The following is a 17,166-nucleotide window of genomic DNA, read 5'->3' as shown; positions in this document are numbered from 1 at the left end:
CATTGTTTGTCTTATTTCTGTCTATAAAGGTCTTTCAGGTGATGTAACAAAAACTCTGGCGGCCATGTTGGAGGTCTGTAGTCTGAAGGGAAACAATAGCTGTGAACAGCTGATTGTTTCTAAATGTAGGACTTGGCTGTCACTGATTCCTGTGCTGTGTACCTGTGACAGTGTTGCGTTTAGGTAAAGTCATCGAGCTGGATGACCATATGGGTCGCAGGGTTGCAACCAAGGTTATTATAGTTAACAAAAACTAACGAAATAATGAAAACTAGAATTGAAAAAAACATTTTCGTTAACTGAAATACAAATAAAAACTATTTTTAAAAGCGAGAAAAAAAAACGCGGAACGTTTCTCACTGGATGAGTTTCAGGCGGACCGATTATACTGGAGCACCAACTAGCGTTCATGAGTTCAGACAACAACAAACCACAGTGAACATGAAGGAAGAAGCTGATGAGACGCTTTGGTTGGCCCCGTGGATGATGGGACATTTTGTTACAAAAAAACAACGGATGGAAGCGTCGATAAGAGCATGGTTGTGTTGCTATGCAACAAGGAATTCACATATCACCCCAGCACATCCAGCCTCAAGTATCACCTCAATGCAAAACATATAGCAGCTAGCGGCTAGTGTGGTAGCTAGCGTGGATTGTGTTTTACTTAAAAAAACAAAGTATTATAGTTTACAGAAGGTCTACCTACCTATAGGCTACCTGAATTTATGAAATGTACTATATTTCTAAATATGCTACTGCTACACTTAATGGCAAAAATTGCACTGGTCTGTTGGACTTGAACAAAAATAAACAATATTTTGTTGCTTAAGCTTATGTATTCAGTCATTATTCAGTGGTATACTAAAAATCCATGTGAAAAAAAATTACTTCTCACTGTTCTCAGTTCAAATATTTATATGCGATTAAAATGCGATTAATTAATTACAAAGCCTCTAATTAATTAGATTAATTTTTTTAATCGAGTCCCGGCCCTAATATATATTTATATATTACAAAATATTGCCAGTGTATTTTACAGTAGAGAAATGTTGTTGTTTTTTTAAACTGTAAAAAAAAAAATACTGTTTTGTCTGATGTATACATTTACGGTGTTTCATTTTTACTGAAACTGATTTAGCCCATTTATCATTTTTACAGTTTTTTACTGTCATGGTGTAGCAGTTTTTCCATTGTAAAATCTACAGACTTTTTTTTACAGTGTGGAATAACCAGTATTCATCCTGGCAGTGTCATTTATAAGTGAGTAATGCCACTGGCTGCCTCAAATCAAATGAAAAACAAGTAGTTTGTATTCAACCAGCTTCCAGTGAGAAAGCTTTGAGGTGGCACATCAGATATGGAGCCAGTGTCCCTTTGATCGGACCCACTCCTTTCAGTTTGTTGGAAAGAAATAGGAGATGAGAAATGTGTCTGTAATTGTTGTAAATCTATGTTAAGATAGGCTTTAGAAAATTAGTATGGACTATTTCATCCTGTAAAAGATTCAGTAAAGAGGATATTTAGATGTGTCAACAATGCTGTGATCTGTTATATCATCAGTTTGTTTGGAAAATTATAAGGTGAAACGAATGTGATTGCATTAATAATGAGTCTTTTGACCGTGTCAAAGATTAATTTATGGCTGTTTTTATTTTCACATTCAGTTTGAGCAGATAAGGAGATAAGCCTGCTTGTAAAACTGAAATCATTCATGTGCAGCAGGCAGGTTTGGACATGCACCATTTACACTCCTGCTAACTATTTACACAGTTAACACACATGTATAAACTTTGTGTTGTACACAAGTTTGTATGTATAAAGAAGTCTCTGTTGGTGAGGTTAGTTTTCAACATTCACCTATATAGTACCTAGTCATATACTGAGCTGTTACAACTCCCTACGTCTTTATTTAAAGATGAAGAGGACATTTTGGTTGAGTAAGTTACTTAAAGGGGTACAAATATAAATGTATTGGAATTTAGACCAAAGTCAAATATGAAATATTATCCTAAATATCTTTCAATGTTTCTGATGCACCCATTTGTGCTCTCGCAATAATAATTAACTAGTTTTACCTCTGGATTGGGATTCGTACCCCATTTTTTTTGCCTAGATTTGTTTACTTTTGGCAACTTTACATGATGAAACTATTTACCCATGCATGTTCAGACAACTATCACTGGATTACTTTCACACTGAGGAAATGGCAGAGTATTCTCAGGCAAACTCTGGAGGTATAAGGAGTGTTTAAGCAGAAGTTGAGTTATGATGAACATTAGAGACAGCAATATCATCAGAGAGCACACTAAATCTGAAAATATGTGTACCATGTCTGTGCACTGTAAAAAATGCCTGTAGATTTTTATGGTGAAAAAGTTATTTAAGTTTCAGTAACAATGAAACTCCGTAACTGTATATATCAGCCAAAACAGTATTTTTTACATTTCTATTTTTATTTGACTCCACTGTAAAATACACTGGCACCGTGTTTGTAGCAAAAATATACTGTAATATATATACAAGCAATCATTATTGCATTTTTTTTTTGTAAAAATACTTTTTCTCATTGTTAAATGTACTAAACACCATATCTCTAACTGTAATATTAAATGGTAAAATCTTTAATTCAACCACAGCTGCCAGTTTGTTACCGTAAAAACACAATTTTTTTATTTCATTTTTACAGTGTGTGTCCAGTTTTGAGTTAAGTTTCCGAGAAGGAATTTGATTTTGACACAAATTGGACCAATAAGGCTCTAAGGGTTTTATATACTTGAGATGCCTCCATCGTGCTTGTTGGAGCTGCTGACCATCCCAACAACAATAACTCCCTCCAGTTGTTTTTAGAACACCAGCATGCACCTGTCCATTTCTCCACAGCAGTGATAGGTATTTGCATACGATCAAGGCAAGTTTTAAGGGAAAATGTCTGTCTTGTTTAATTTGCTCACTTGTCAATACATCAAACAGAAGCTGTTGTATACAGGGCCACAGCATCCTCCTTCTTACTCTTCTTAACGAGCCGCGAACAAGTCGGAGGCCGGCTTGTTAAGAAGAGCTGCCATTAGCGGCAGTTAGCTGCAGTTAGCTCTGTAGCAGTACAGTTTGTATGTGCTGCTGCTGCAGGAGGTGTTCACTTAGCGATCTCTGTTTGTTTACAACAAGCACCAGTGTCACCGATGCCGTTAATTCACAATCACTATGTTTATGATCAGTGGAGACGTTGTGCACAGTTAGCGATGGCGAAAACCATACATCACCTACGTATGTCACCTACCATACGTCTGAGACTTTCCTGGTGGCCACTTTCCCCCCTAGTGGAAACACGGCTATTAGCCAACTCACAAACAGCTTGTCCTAACAGGATGATCGTCAAACTTTCCTGTTATAAACATTAACTCACTTCTTAGTGAATATAGTATCATGTCACATCATACTGTAGCTCAGTTGTACAGAACTGTCGTTTTAAACATACACTGTATGTACCAGTGTTGTAAGTGTTGAAGTGACCAATGGTTAGCTCACATTTTAGACACCAAAGGGCCTTGGGGCCCTTACATTGTAGGTGCTGAGGGGGCCGAGCTCTGTTAGCACCCATGGGCCTCGTAGTCAGCCTGCAGTGTGTACAGGGTCCTGTTTACTTCCTTTGGAGGTCTTGGGCCATGCACTGTACACTAGGGGTGTGACGATACTCTCAGCTCACAAGACGAGACGAGACACGATATTGGGTTCACGAGAACGAGACGAGATTTTAAGAAAACTACAATGACACAATATATGACTGGACCAACAGACTTGGTGGCACATGCATTTTGAAATTATTTATTAGAACTCTTTACATGCATGATGTAAGCATGAGCTTTAAATAAACTTCTTCTTCCACAAATTGAAACTAAAACTAAAATTTATAAAAGTTACAATAAGAGAAATAAAATTAAAAAACCCCATAGGAATTAATGAGACTCCGGAGGTGACTTATGTTTTCGATCGTCGTAATCGCTTAGTGACAGTTTCGACCGTGATCACATACGATTAAACACGGGAGACTCAACTGTGGCCGCTGTTGCTGACTGACAACATCAGCAGCTGATCAAAACAAAGCAGCATGGCTAATTATCATAAACATAGTGATCTTGAATTAACCGGCATCACTAACTGTGCACAGAGTGTCTGGTGCTTGTTGTAAACAAACAGAGATCGCTAAGTGAACACCTCCTGCAGCAGCAGCACATACACACTGTACTGCTACAGAGCTAACTGTTAGCCTGTTAGCAGGACTGTGCTGCTTAGATTCATTCTTACTCTTCTTAACGAGCTGCCGGCCCCTGCAACGTCATTCTGGCTGCTTGCTGCTTCCTCTCCTTCTCCTCCTCTTCTTCTTTTCCTTTTACTGCCCCCACAGGTCACAAATCTCGCGAGACTGATTTTTAGCGAAACCAGAAATATCGTCGAGTTTAATCTTGCGAGATCTCATGCCACGAGATCTCGTCACACCCCTACTGGACACAGTCTGGGGCATTGGCCCCATCCATACATTCAGTCATGCAATCAGCTGTTCACCGCCATTGTTGCCCTGAAGAATAAAGCCTCCATGGTGGCCGCGACAGGGTGTGTTATGAACCTCTCAGTGGATCTGTCACATCTGTCTCCTGTCTTTCAGCGACCCAGGTGCGTCCCCGCCACCCGGAGCTGTCCGGGTGGTAATCTTGTCACCATGAGCGATTCCCCACGGCTCCAAGCGTGTCACGATAACTGTACACACTCTGGTGACAAGAGGGCTCGAAATAACATGCCACAGCTTTACCACAGTCATGTGTGTGTGTGTGAAAGAAGCGTGAGGCGCCAGTTTGTACCGCAATGCCAAGGTCTCTGCTTTCTCTGGTTACCCATCAGCTGCCATCTCTTTAGCACCTCACCATGGACATATGCATGTATGTTCACACACTCTCTCTCTCTCTCTCTCTCTCTCTCACACACACACACACACAGAAAGACAAAGAGAGACAGAATACACAATAATGTGTATGTGCTTCTTATACTACAGTATATCTAGAGCAGGGATGGGCAACTTAAATACTGGAGGGGGCCACAATTTTTCATCGACACTATCACAGGGCCACATATAGGAGAGTGCACTTCACCAGATATGATGAAACTGCAATTCTAAATATGTTTACAGTGCAGTAACTTAACATATTTCATGCTCAAATGCATGTATAACAGTATAAATAGGAATACAGAAGGTTTGAAGCAAATAAAAAAATCACCACTTACTGTGAATTTCTTTTTTTTTCAGTGCAAGAACAGCAGACCAACATTAATTGCAAGAAGTCATTTTGTGCATTTTTACACTGCACTTTTAAGATTTCATGCTCCAATGCATGTAGTTGTACTGAGGGCCACTTCAAGTGAGGGTAGGGGCCGTATGTGGCCCCCGGGCCTCCAGTTGCCCATCCCTGGTCTAGAGATATGGATGACATGCTGTTAGTGAGTTTTCTGTGAGGTGTAACACCACCATGCTACTGAAGATGTTGAGTAAGTGTAGAAATCATAACTATTCTGCCTAAACCATAACATTTAATAATAATATGAACTTCCCACCACATGTGTTTCCATGCGCTGGTTGCTGTGCTGCAGGATCTTATGCTTCATGTTGACAGTAGCAAATGGCTTCCAACCTTAAACCCACTGTTCCCTGCTGAAAGTGAAGTGTTTAAAAAGCAAACACTCTACTCTTTCTAGGTTTTGCAGGGGATGTCCTTTCTTGAGCAAATAAATGAGGATTCTAATCCATTCTCCGGAGCAGATTCATGACAGTCTAACTAAACAAATAAATGAAACTGAGCAAGGCTCCCTCCTTTTCTTGTCTTCTCTCCAGACACATGCCAGATGTAATCCTTCCTTTGCCACAGCAGCAGTGCGAATAATTATTCACAACCACGATGGTTACTGTTTCTTTAGCCAGTGTTTCATTTTTTTTAGTGACTTTAAAAACATTTTGAGAAAACAACACATTTGATTGAGTAATTTGTTTCCTGGATTCGGCCAGTTTGGTGTGTTGGTAACCAAGGTTATAATAGTTTGGGATTTTTCATTAGTTTTAGTATTGATTTTGTTGTCAATTTTTGTTTTCAAATTCAGTTAGTTTTTTTTGACAGTGAGAGACAGATAGTAAGGGGGTGACAGAGGGGAGGACATGCGGCAAAGGGAGCTCAGGCCGGATTCGAACCCGGCTCCACCGCAGCGAGGACTGTAGCCTCTATACATGGGGCGCCTGTGTAACCCACTACGCTACAGACCACCCCTAATTCAGTTAGTTTTAATGAGTTTTTAGAGTGAGTTTGCTACTTTTAATTTGTTTTCATTTTTTGTAAAATGCTTAGTTTTAGTTTAGTTTTTATTAGTTTTAGTGTTAGTTTTTCTTGTAATGGGATATTTGTTGGGTGCCAGATTTAAAAAGTCACAATAAATGTTCCCTTTATTTCCTTTGTCTGATCCATCTCAGCCCCAATAGGTTGATTAAGTCATAAAACCAGATAGATGAAATAGATTTCATATCAACCCAAAAGGTTTACGTATGAAAAAAGTTGACAAAGACGAAAAGGAAGGACATTTTCACTGTAATTTTAGTTAGTTTTGTAACCACAAAATACAGTTCCAGTTAGTTATCGTTTTTTAAAACTCTTGTTTTTTATTTCAGTTAACGAAAATGTTTTTTCAATTCTAGTTTTTGTTATTTTGTTAGTTTTCGTTAACAATAATAATCTTGTTGGTAACTTGTAGTTACCGTCTCTGACGGTTCATAATATTTTGGTCTTCTTATTTGGTGAGGGACACAGCCATGTGAACCCCTCTGCAATGACACAAACCCTTTTACTTATGTTTCACTTGTTGCTTCACTTTCATTCACATTGGAGACTGAAGAGTTAAATGCCCTTTCCTATCAGTCATCACGTATAGGTTGTAGGGGTTAATGTTGACAGTGGGGTTCAGCGAAACAAAATACTTTTTGATTCCCTGGTATTTAGGAATTGTTTTTGTATGTAAATAAGTCAAATTTAACTGAATGAAACATGAGAAAATTGGACCATATTCATAATTCTACTTTTATTTTAATAATGGCACCTCTGTGTTATTGCCCTGCAGATGGATAATGTATGGATGGATCACTGTGTAGAGTTAACTGTTAACAATGAAGAGTTAACAGCTCTGCTCTGTTCACAGCTTGAGTTTAACACTCAAGCAAGCTAAGATATGTTCAGATAAATATCAATATCAGGCCTGGAATTTCATCATTTTAGGGGCAAGGCCACTTGGCTTTTTGTGTTGTCAATTTTTTGAGGGCACAAAGGCCAAAAGCCAGGGCACCAAGGCCATACAATAAAACAATGATTTTAAGTCCATGTTCATTTTGAAACTAACTAACTATAGTAATGACACTTCTGAGGAAGATTGGAGTCTCGGTTGAAACTGTCAAGCAGATAAAGAAACATCTCCTTGTAAAGTAAAATGCATCAATCGTGTGCACTTTGAGAGCTAAATGAGAGCAAACACCTCATAACATTTTTCACATTCAGGAGATACCGTATTATAGAATCTTTGTCATCCTATACTGTGCCATTTTTAATTACTGTCAACATGCTTTCCACTAGGACATGGAGCAGCCAGCCACTGTGGAAAAATAGCTGGCTAGGATTTTTTCCATAAAAGCCCAAATTTGGTGCCTCTCACACATTCTAATGCCACTATTCCATCATATACACTGATCTTAATCAGTGTATATTTTAAGAATTATTTTAAAGGAGAATAAAGGTTCTTGTATGTTTTATTCAAGGCATCTTATTTTGACAGTCTTCTTGTAAATTCGTAATTGTAATTGTAAATGTGGTCGATTCTGTTAACACACTGCACTCTTATTTTGAAAGCTGCATGTGTTTAGCAACAGGAAGTTATTCAAAACAGTGAGTCACAATTTAGTATGATTAAAACAACTTTAACTGTTAGCTAATATTAGCTTGCGGCTACCGAACGGCATATGCATTTGGACCTCTGACCGCCCGGACAGGTATCTATAGGTATAGCTGTCTATAGTATTTAGTTCGGCGTGCGGTGATGGTAAGACACGGAGCGATCATGTGGGGACGAGTGCGTGCGTAAGTGAATGCTCGCATGTCTCGGAGGAGGACGGAGAGGTGGGTCGGGGTTTGACTGACCGACGGGTGACAGACACTCGGCAACACGGCAAAATCACTTCATAGTATAGATCATGTAAAATAACTTTCAGTAGCTTGAAATGTGATGTTAGCGCAGCACATGAGACTCTGGCGGGACAGATTAGAGTGCGTTTGATGAAGTCTCCTTTGTTGGCCAGTGATAGATTTGTGTCAAACTGTCATTATAGCCCATACGAGCAGTTCATGCCAGGCTCAAATCAAACCAACCGCTGATGATGAATGTCATCAAAAGAAGCTTGTTTTCTCAAAAGTCGTAGGTGTCAAAGCTGTGTTGACAGGAAAGAGGCAGACTAGAAAACCACAAAACCAGTACGGGCGGGGCATCAAGGCCACCGTGGCCTCAGGGCAGATATGTTTTTTAAGGGCATGAGGCCAAATTGCTAGGGCCATGGCCAGCATGCTAACATTTGTTAAACAACACAAAGTGTAAAGCATCATTGAGGCTGATGGGAATGAGAATTATGGGAATTAGGTTTGCAGGTATTATAAAGCAAAGTATGTGGAACAGGGGATTACCTAAATCATTAGGATTGATCTCAAACCAAAAGTGTTGTTAGTCATAAAAATTGAGCCTCTGGTGGTGCGAGAGTGAAAGTCAAAGAATCAATGGATCAAAGGATCCATCCCCAATTTTATGGTAATCCATTCAGTACTAATTGACATATTTCAGTCTGGAACAAATAAGGGAGTTGCAACATTATAGTGGAGCAACAAGGTCTGTAGAGGGTGGAGGTCAGTTGGATGGATGGGTTTATAAAACCTCAACTTTTTATTTCTAACCATGACCTCAATTGTTTCCTAAGTTTAACAATGTACTGTTAATCCACACCACAATGTTTGTCTAACCTCAGTATCACGTAAGTACCCAGTAAGCCAAACCATGATCTTTTCCTAACCCTAACCAAGTCTTTTTGTAGCTAAACCTAACCAAAGGTTGACCATAGAGTTGTCTGCTTCTGAACCCAAACGCTAAAAGGTGGGAGAGTGGTGGGTTGGGGGCAACATTTAATTGGTCCAATACTTTAGTATACTTGCAAAACCAATGGCCTTCAACCTATCTCCTCACATGCACAGTGCTAGTTAGCAAAGGTTAGCACACTAAACTAAGTCATGATAACTGTAAACATGCACTTGCATTTTGTATTCTTAGCATGCTAGCATGTTGACATTCTGAAGGCTCTGCTGTGGCTTAGTACAGTCAGAGCTAGCATGGCTTGTTGTTTTTAGAAATAAAGACCTAAAATATTTATGTAGAAAACGTTTATACCCATATAGTGCAGTTGCATCATCTAGATTGCTGTCCATCAAGACAGAACAGAATATTTTGCATCCCCTTCTACTGTTAAACTCCTTGAAAGTGACTGAAAGAGTTAAAATATCTGAATTTCTTCTTCTAACTAAAGTGAAGCCCTGAGTGAGTTCTCTCGCTAATTCAGTTGCTTTCTCACTAGCCAGTACATTCCTAGATTATTTGATTTGAAAACGTGGACACACACACACACGCACACACACTCTCTGCATGTCTGTGTGTGTTGGAGCATGCATGCTGCAGTGTAAGTGGCTACCATTCTCTGCGGTCAGTGTGGTAATTACTGAGTGTGTGCCACTGTTGGGGAAGATGCCAGCTTACAGGCTCGATCAAAAACATCATACACACGGAAACACAAACACACTCACACACACAAACACACACACACAGCAGCCCTGGAGCAGCATGCAGGTGCAGCAGAACCAGTCGGAGCAGGGCAAGAGGAGGAAGAGGAGGAGGGTGATGACGGACAAACTAATGAAAAGTAGCATTCAAATCTCTGTTCGGCAGCGGGACACTAAACATGACTCAGCAGCCACAGAGATTTGGCAAAGTGATCGCATCCTGGCTCACGGGCTAAAGGTGACAGGGAGAGCTACAGGTGAGGTAAACAAACACACTGTGGTTTCATGTGATGTAACAGCTGAGAGCTGTTAGAGACGTTTTAGCCTTGTAGAAGCTGATAATGTAATAAATTCCCGATAATGTAATAACCCCGATAATGTAATAAAAATCTGCACTTGAGTCCATTGAAAATGTAATAAAACCTGAGAATGTAATAACCTTCCGATAATGTAATAAAGTGCATTTCCCAATAATGTAATACACTTTTTACCAATAATGTAATAAAGTATAACACCAAGCACCTTTAGATTTCAAGAAGCTGTTGAATCATTCGTGTGTCATGGATACCTCGCTTGTGAAAAACGGATGAATGGGTCAAAAGTTAATAAACATTCAACTTTGACCTGTTGGTGGCGCTAGAGCTCTTGAGCTATAGTTGCCTACACAGTATCACCACTTGAACTCAAGTAATGGGTGGTCTGCTGTTAAATGATTACAATATTGGGGAATTATTACATTATCAGGACTTGCGAAATGAAGGCTAACCTGATAATGTAATAACCTCCCATTAATGTTATACTTTATCACATTATTGGTAAAAAGTGTATTACATTATTGGGAAATGCACTTTATTACATTATCGGAAAGTTATTACATTATCAGGTTTTATTACATTTTCAATGGACTGCAGATTTTTATTACATTATCTGGGTTATTACATTATCAGGCATTTCTTACATTATCAGGTTCTACAAGCCCTTCTGAATCAAAGTCAAAATATGAGAAAATCTACCTTCAGGAATCAGTCACTACAAATAACCTCATCAAACTCACAGGACTTTATTTTTAACACCAGTGAGAATTCCAAAGTTTCCAAATATGTCAGAGTGAATTATGGATAAAGGTGTATAAAAAGATGCACAAACATGTAGTGTTTAATATGTTGCAGCCATGGCGCTGGAGGGGCCACAAGGTTCATTCATTGTGAGCAAAATAGTTTGAATTAAAACAGAAGAGATTAAATATTATTTAGTTATATAAGTTATTCAAAGGAGATAAACACAATCTGAGAGGCTCTTTTAAGAAACATGGAACTGTATTCAAACTGCAGATTTTTTTCTTTCATGAGATGCTCAACATTCCAGTGAAAGAAAGACTATAGTGCAAGATCAAACTTTATTGATTCCAGGAGGGACATTTAGAAACAAAAGTGAATTCAGTGTGCATACGTTTATATATAAAAATATGTAAGAGACGTTTTAGCCTTTCTGAATCAAAGAATCAAAGAGAGTGTTCTTCAACTCTCAAAAGTGCAATATTAAATTATTGTAGCCTTTTTAGTTCCAAAAGCTCTGATGCTAAGTCTTCACTGTGATGATGCAGGTTCTTAAGTTATTAACAATATTTACATTTTTCACAAATAGTCGGAAAGCTGATTAATCAGCATGAATTACTTACTCATCTTATTGTTATAAATTCAGTAAAATCAGTTAAATAATCAGCTTAATGTGTATGACAGTCATGTCTGCCTTACAGTTGACATGACTGTCATACACTGTAAAAAAAAAAAAAAACCTGTTGTTTTTACGGTAAAAAAACGGCAGCTGTGGTTGCCAGAACTTTACCGTTATAAATTTGAAGCAACTTTTTCTAATATTACGGTAAAATGATATTAGCACTGTTGATTTCACGTTTAAGATTGCCATTTTATTCCATATTTTACCATAAAAAAAAAAAAATTCCATCAAAAGAAACGCTGTTCTGCCATTTAATTGACAAGAAAATACTTTATAAATGCTGCATAAATTAAAGATTTTACCATTAAATATTACAGTATATTTTTTGTTGGAGATATGATGTTTAGTACATTTAACAGAGAAAAAATATTTTTTACAAAAAATAAATGCAAAAATGATGGCTTGTATATTACAGTATATTTTTTGCTACAAACACGGTGCCAGTGTGTTTTACAGTGGAGTAATGTTTTTAAAAAATAAACAAAAATTTAAAAAATACTGTTTTGGCTGATATATACATTTATAGTGTTTCATTGTCACTGAAACTGAATTAACCCATTTATCATTTTACGGTATTTTACTGTCATGGTTTAGCAGTTTTTCACCGTAAAATCTACAGACATTTTTTACAGTGTAAGTGGAGGTCTGGGTACTCCATACCTTTAAAGCACAGACCAAAATAACCTAGTACCAAGTAGTATTAACACTTCTCCATTCAAATGACATACCTGCATTTAATCCTTTTTTTATCACCAGATCTAAAAAAAATAGACTGGGGATCCAGGAAGGTAGTGGGTGGCAAGCCATCCAGAGTTTACACCTTTTTATTTTTATTTTGCCATTTCAGACATTTTGTAAGTGAACGGTATTATGCGGATTAGAAAATTCCACTACTGTATGATCTGTTGGTCCACTTTCATCTTTCTGTTCAAAATGCCCCGTAAAGAGGCCTCCTGCTTCTGCACGGAGAACAACAGGTTGGTTTACAACAACTGGGTTACAATGGATTATTTTTTATAAATTTCAATAAAAACATGCTGATAAACACTAAAGGACTGGAATGCTATTGAATCAGTAATATTAAATGGAATTCAATAGAAGGATTAGAATTGTATTTTTCTAGAATGGTGCGTTGCTGCCATATGGAAACAATATACTAATAACCACCTTTGAATAATTGTTATTTTCTTTCCATTATTTAAGCAATTTTAGGTAATAAAATCACTTTCAAATATTTCTATCACAATCAGGTAATAACTCATGTTTCGTGACTTGGAAAGAAAGGTATGAAGTACTAAATGAGTACTCAAATGAAGTACTCTATTTGAGTACTCTATACTCTATCTCTACTTTATACTCAGAAATCATGATTTATTTGACCTTTGACCCCAAAAACGTAGTTACGGCATTGCTGTAAAATGTTCTAATAGTAATGATAACCAGAGTGCAGTAACTACAATGTTGTTTACTTCTTTCAGCTTTTATATTTTGTTTTCAGTGAATAAACATTTTCAAATTGATTTTGTTATCAGTGTATTTAAAAGTGTTTAACAACTCGATTCAAAGATGTGCGTATTTTAGACTTAATATTATAAAGAAATGCTATATTTTGGTCTTAATATATTTTTATCTCACTTTTTTCCTTGAACACACATTCCCTTTCAAATAAACTTATAATTTATATTTTTTTATGTTTAAATTAGTATATATATATATCCAAAGCAGACCATGGTAAGTAAAATTACTGCTTAGTTTTGAGTTGGATTTTGTAGTTACTGCAATATTTTATAGAATCATTTCTCTGAAATAAAGCAAAATTGAAATCTAAAACTTTGTCACAAGATAAAACAGACATCAAGGAGTTCATTTTTAGCTAAAACTCAATTTTCGACCAAAAATGTAGTTACTGCAGTTAGGCTTTGTAGGGCAGTATTGGTATTAGTATCACTGTAAGGGTATTTAGACTATCCCCAGCTCTACATAAGAAAGAAGACAAACTCCTGGATGTCTGCTGTATGTTTTATGCTCCTGGCAAAGAGAAACAATCTGTCTCCTAATTGCCTCCCATCATGTGACCCTGTGTGTACCTGCTGCTGTGTGGAGGTCAAACTGAAGCTTGAACAGATAGTTTATTCATGTTTAATCATCATTTATAAACCGTATATAGGCCATTTAGAATGGTAAATACATAACTTAATGTTTAACTAACTACATCATTTATAAATGCCAAATAGATGGTATATTAATGTAGGCTTATAGTTACTGCCCTGTTTAGTCTGCTGCTCCCGCGACCCTGCCCCAGATAAGCGGAGGAAAATGGATGGATGGATGGATGGATAGTTTATTAATAGTTTTAGTTGCACTCATTATAACATTTTTAACACCATATTAAGAATGTTAATGATTTTGAAATGATTCATATACCTTTAAGAAATTGGTTGAAAACATTTAAAGATTAAATATGTATAGCACTTTGTAAATGGTTAATAATTGGCCTATAAACCATCTATAAACATAATTTAGTTGGTTATTGTAAAGTGTTACCAAAGTTACTAATGAAGTGGCAGGATGCATGAATAAACAAAACAACCTGAGTGAACTGGTAGATCTTAAAGAAACACTGCATCAATTTAACACGCAGAGATTCTACCTGCTGCTGTGTGGAGGTCAAACCGAGGCTTGAGGGTGTGTTGAGGACTGAGATACAGTCGGAGCAGCTCCACTCAGATTTTCCTCAACAGTGTAATCCCGTGGAGCAGACTGGCAGCTCGGCAGCCTGCCTGTACATGCCTGCTGTGTGCTGCTGTCACCACGCCTTCAGCCCCAAACAGCACAATTAGCCTGCACTCAGTGACAGAGTTCAACGCAGACAGAGCTGCTGGCGAGGCTGCCATTTGATTTATTCTGATGGATCTGTCAGTGATATCAGTGAGAGCGTCTGCAGCCATATCCTGATGTCAAACACAATTATAAATCTTACAAATACAGACACATCAAATATTAATATGAACACGCAGCCCCCACAGAAGCTTATGAGGAAGGAAATTGTGTCACATAATAATAACTATTAATGTCTGGTAGAATTCGTATGACCCGAGCCTCAATTCTCTGGCACTTCTCAGGAAGGTTGCCCTTAAATGATGAGCGCAGCTTGTAAATTTGCTGGAGCTGAGAGGAATGAATGGCAGCAGAAAATGGAGCGGAGCCTGCGGAGGAATGCAGAAACCCACCTAACCACCTCCCACAGGCTGCCTGCAGAGCAGGCACACACATGCGACCCAACCGACCGGCCCCAGGAAGAGGTGGCACTGTGCACTCCAGCTACACAGTCGCACTGTGTGCTCTGACTGCTGCAACACCTCCAAACATCAAATACACTGTAACAAACTGCTGTAAGAAAACAGCCAAATTGTGACAGTAACATACTGTTTTCCATTAAAAAGGTATTATACTGTAGGAAACAATGCATTCTGGGCAATATTTGTAGGTAGCTTGTCGTTTCCCATAAAATATAAGTCTCTTCTTGTCCACATATTAATGGCTGTATTTTACCCACTAACTCATTCAGTATATGGTATATTAAAATTACTAAGGTCACATTGAAGACGCTTAATTCATAGTAATTGGCTATCAGACATTAATATGCTCTATTTACAAAAAATGACTGCATTGGATACTGCAACAATATTTCAACTAGCTTCAGCACTATAATGTGTTTTAGTCTACTGTAAAAATCAATGAAATGCAGGATTTTACTGTAATTCAGTATGTGGAATCACAGTAACATACTGTAAAGTAAATAACAGTAGAGGAACTGTAAAATTAACAGTAGAATACTGGCAACCCTGCTGCCAGTATTTTACTGTTAATTTACAAGACAATTGTTTACAGTATACATCAAATAATGACTGAATACCCCTATATGGCTGGTATTTGTCTGTTTGCTTGTAAAGTTGAACCTTTTTCCTTATCTTGTGTATGTGGGGATGGGAGGGTGGGTTTCGTCATTTTTATTGTCTGTTTTTATTCTTATTTTTTGTAAAGCACTTTGTGTTACATTGATATGTATGAAAAGCGCTCTATAACTAAAGTTTAATTTGATTTGATCTTCCATTTAGATATCCTTTTATTTTCACTGTTATGTTTTCTTGGTAAACAGGTGGTCTCACTTCACTTCTTATTTAGATATTTTAGTATCACTGTGATATTCATGTGGCATTGAAGCACTGAATCTTTTTTTAATAGTTTCTTAAGGTCAAATGCAGCTGAATTGTTCCACACCTGTCTCATATTAACAGAATTAAGCTGTTGGTGATGGTAAAATATGAATTTAGGATATGATTAAAAGGTTTTTATGAATGCAGGTCAGATGTTCAATTCGTCTGTGAACTCCTAAGGGGTGAGGAATTGTTTGGTTCCACAATTTGTTCTCACCATTTACAAGGAAATTAGCACATTAAGTTTTACAGGCTGCACTATAAAACAAACTTCATTCTTTCTTCAGGGTATTTGCTCGGATATCATGGCAAAAAAATAGGCTGTTCATTTACCCATCTTAGGCAAACTCTTTTTCTTCAGGCTGTACATGCACAATACTGCCACATTTCCACCTGCCATTAAATATATTAGTTTCATACATAAAACTTTTCACATGAAAACTTTATCAGTCAATAATATGAAATTTCACCTATATGGAAACCTGCACCTTTCCAGAAAGAACATCTGCTTTTTCACTTGTGGGTGACTTTTTTTTTGTTTTGTTTTAGGGGTCTTTGCGGGGGGATGTAGCGGTGTTGGTAAAATATTAAGTCTGAGAGAGAGAGAGAGAGAGAGAGAGAGAGAGAGAGAGAGAGAGAGAGATGGTTGATAATTAACCTGTGTCCACTGAGCTGGAGGGAAACAGGACGGAGAAGATGAGGAGGAAGAGAAGGAGGTCAGGTGAATGACAACAGTGGAGGTGAAACAGAGATTAGAATCGTGGAGTCACACTTACAGCCAGTTACTCGCGTTGGCCGAGAGCAGCGCGCAGCAGAGCATCAGGACGCAGCGCAGAACATATTCCTCGGTCATCTCGAGAGAGGAGGTCAGGGAGGTCGCTGAGAGCTGAAATAATCCCGAGGTGCACAGGGGGTCGGCGGTGAAACAGAAGCGGCGGCGGCGGCGGGCTCCGGGGAAGGCTGTTAATCCATCGTCCCGCATCCAGTGGATCATCCACCGGGGAGGCGCGCAGCTTCACGGTCCGTCCGCCCGGTTCTCCCGTCCCTCCCTCTGCCACTCAGAAGGGACGGGGAGAGAGGGGAAAAGAGGGATGCTAAAAATACTAAACTCTGGAGCCGCTCGGGCTGAATCGGACCCTTCTTCTTCTTCTTCTTCCTCAGTTTGCAGCAGCCGGGACAGCGCTGGATAAATCAGTCAATAAAAGCCCCCAAAAAATGCAGGAGCTCTCAGGCGGCTCTTCCTCTTCACTGAAGGCTGGTCAGCCGCTGCGGGGTCCCGCTCTCAGACAAGCCGGGTCTCTCCTGTCTCCAACTCTCCCCGGACA

The 17,166-nt window shown here is 38.4% G+C and overlaps 1 protein-coding gene across 1 annotated transcript in view; it reads right to left on the bottom strand.

The window, feature by feature from the left end:
- Positions 1–16,823, bottom strand: part of wnt4 (wingless-type MMTV integration site family, member 4) — a 36,509-nt gene extending 19,686 nt beyond the window's left edge. Inside the window, exon 1 of the mRNA XM_059330032.1 lies at positions 16,618–16,823. Coding sequence (XP_059186015.1) covers positions 16,618–16,823 — 206 coding nt within the window. The remainder of the gene's footprint in view (positions 1–16,617) is intronic.
- Positions 16,824–17,166: the final 343 nt, after the last annotated feature.

The sequence above is a fragment of the Centropristis striata genome, chromosome 3, assembly GCF_030273125.1.
Source record: "Centropristis striata isolate RG_2023a ecotype Rhode Island chromosome 3, C.striata_1.0, whole genome shotgun sequence".
Taxonomy (NCBI): Eukaryota; Metazoa; Chordata; class Actinopteri; order Perciformes; family Serranidae; genus Centropristis; species Centropristis striata.
This window is presented reverse-complemented; position numbering and strand designations above follow the sequence as displayed.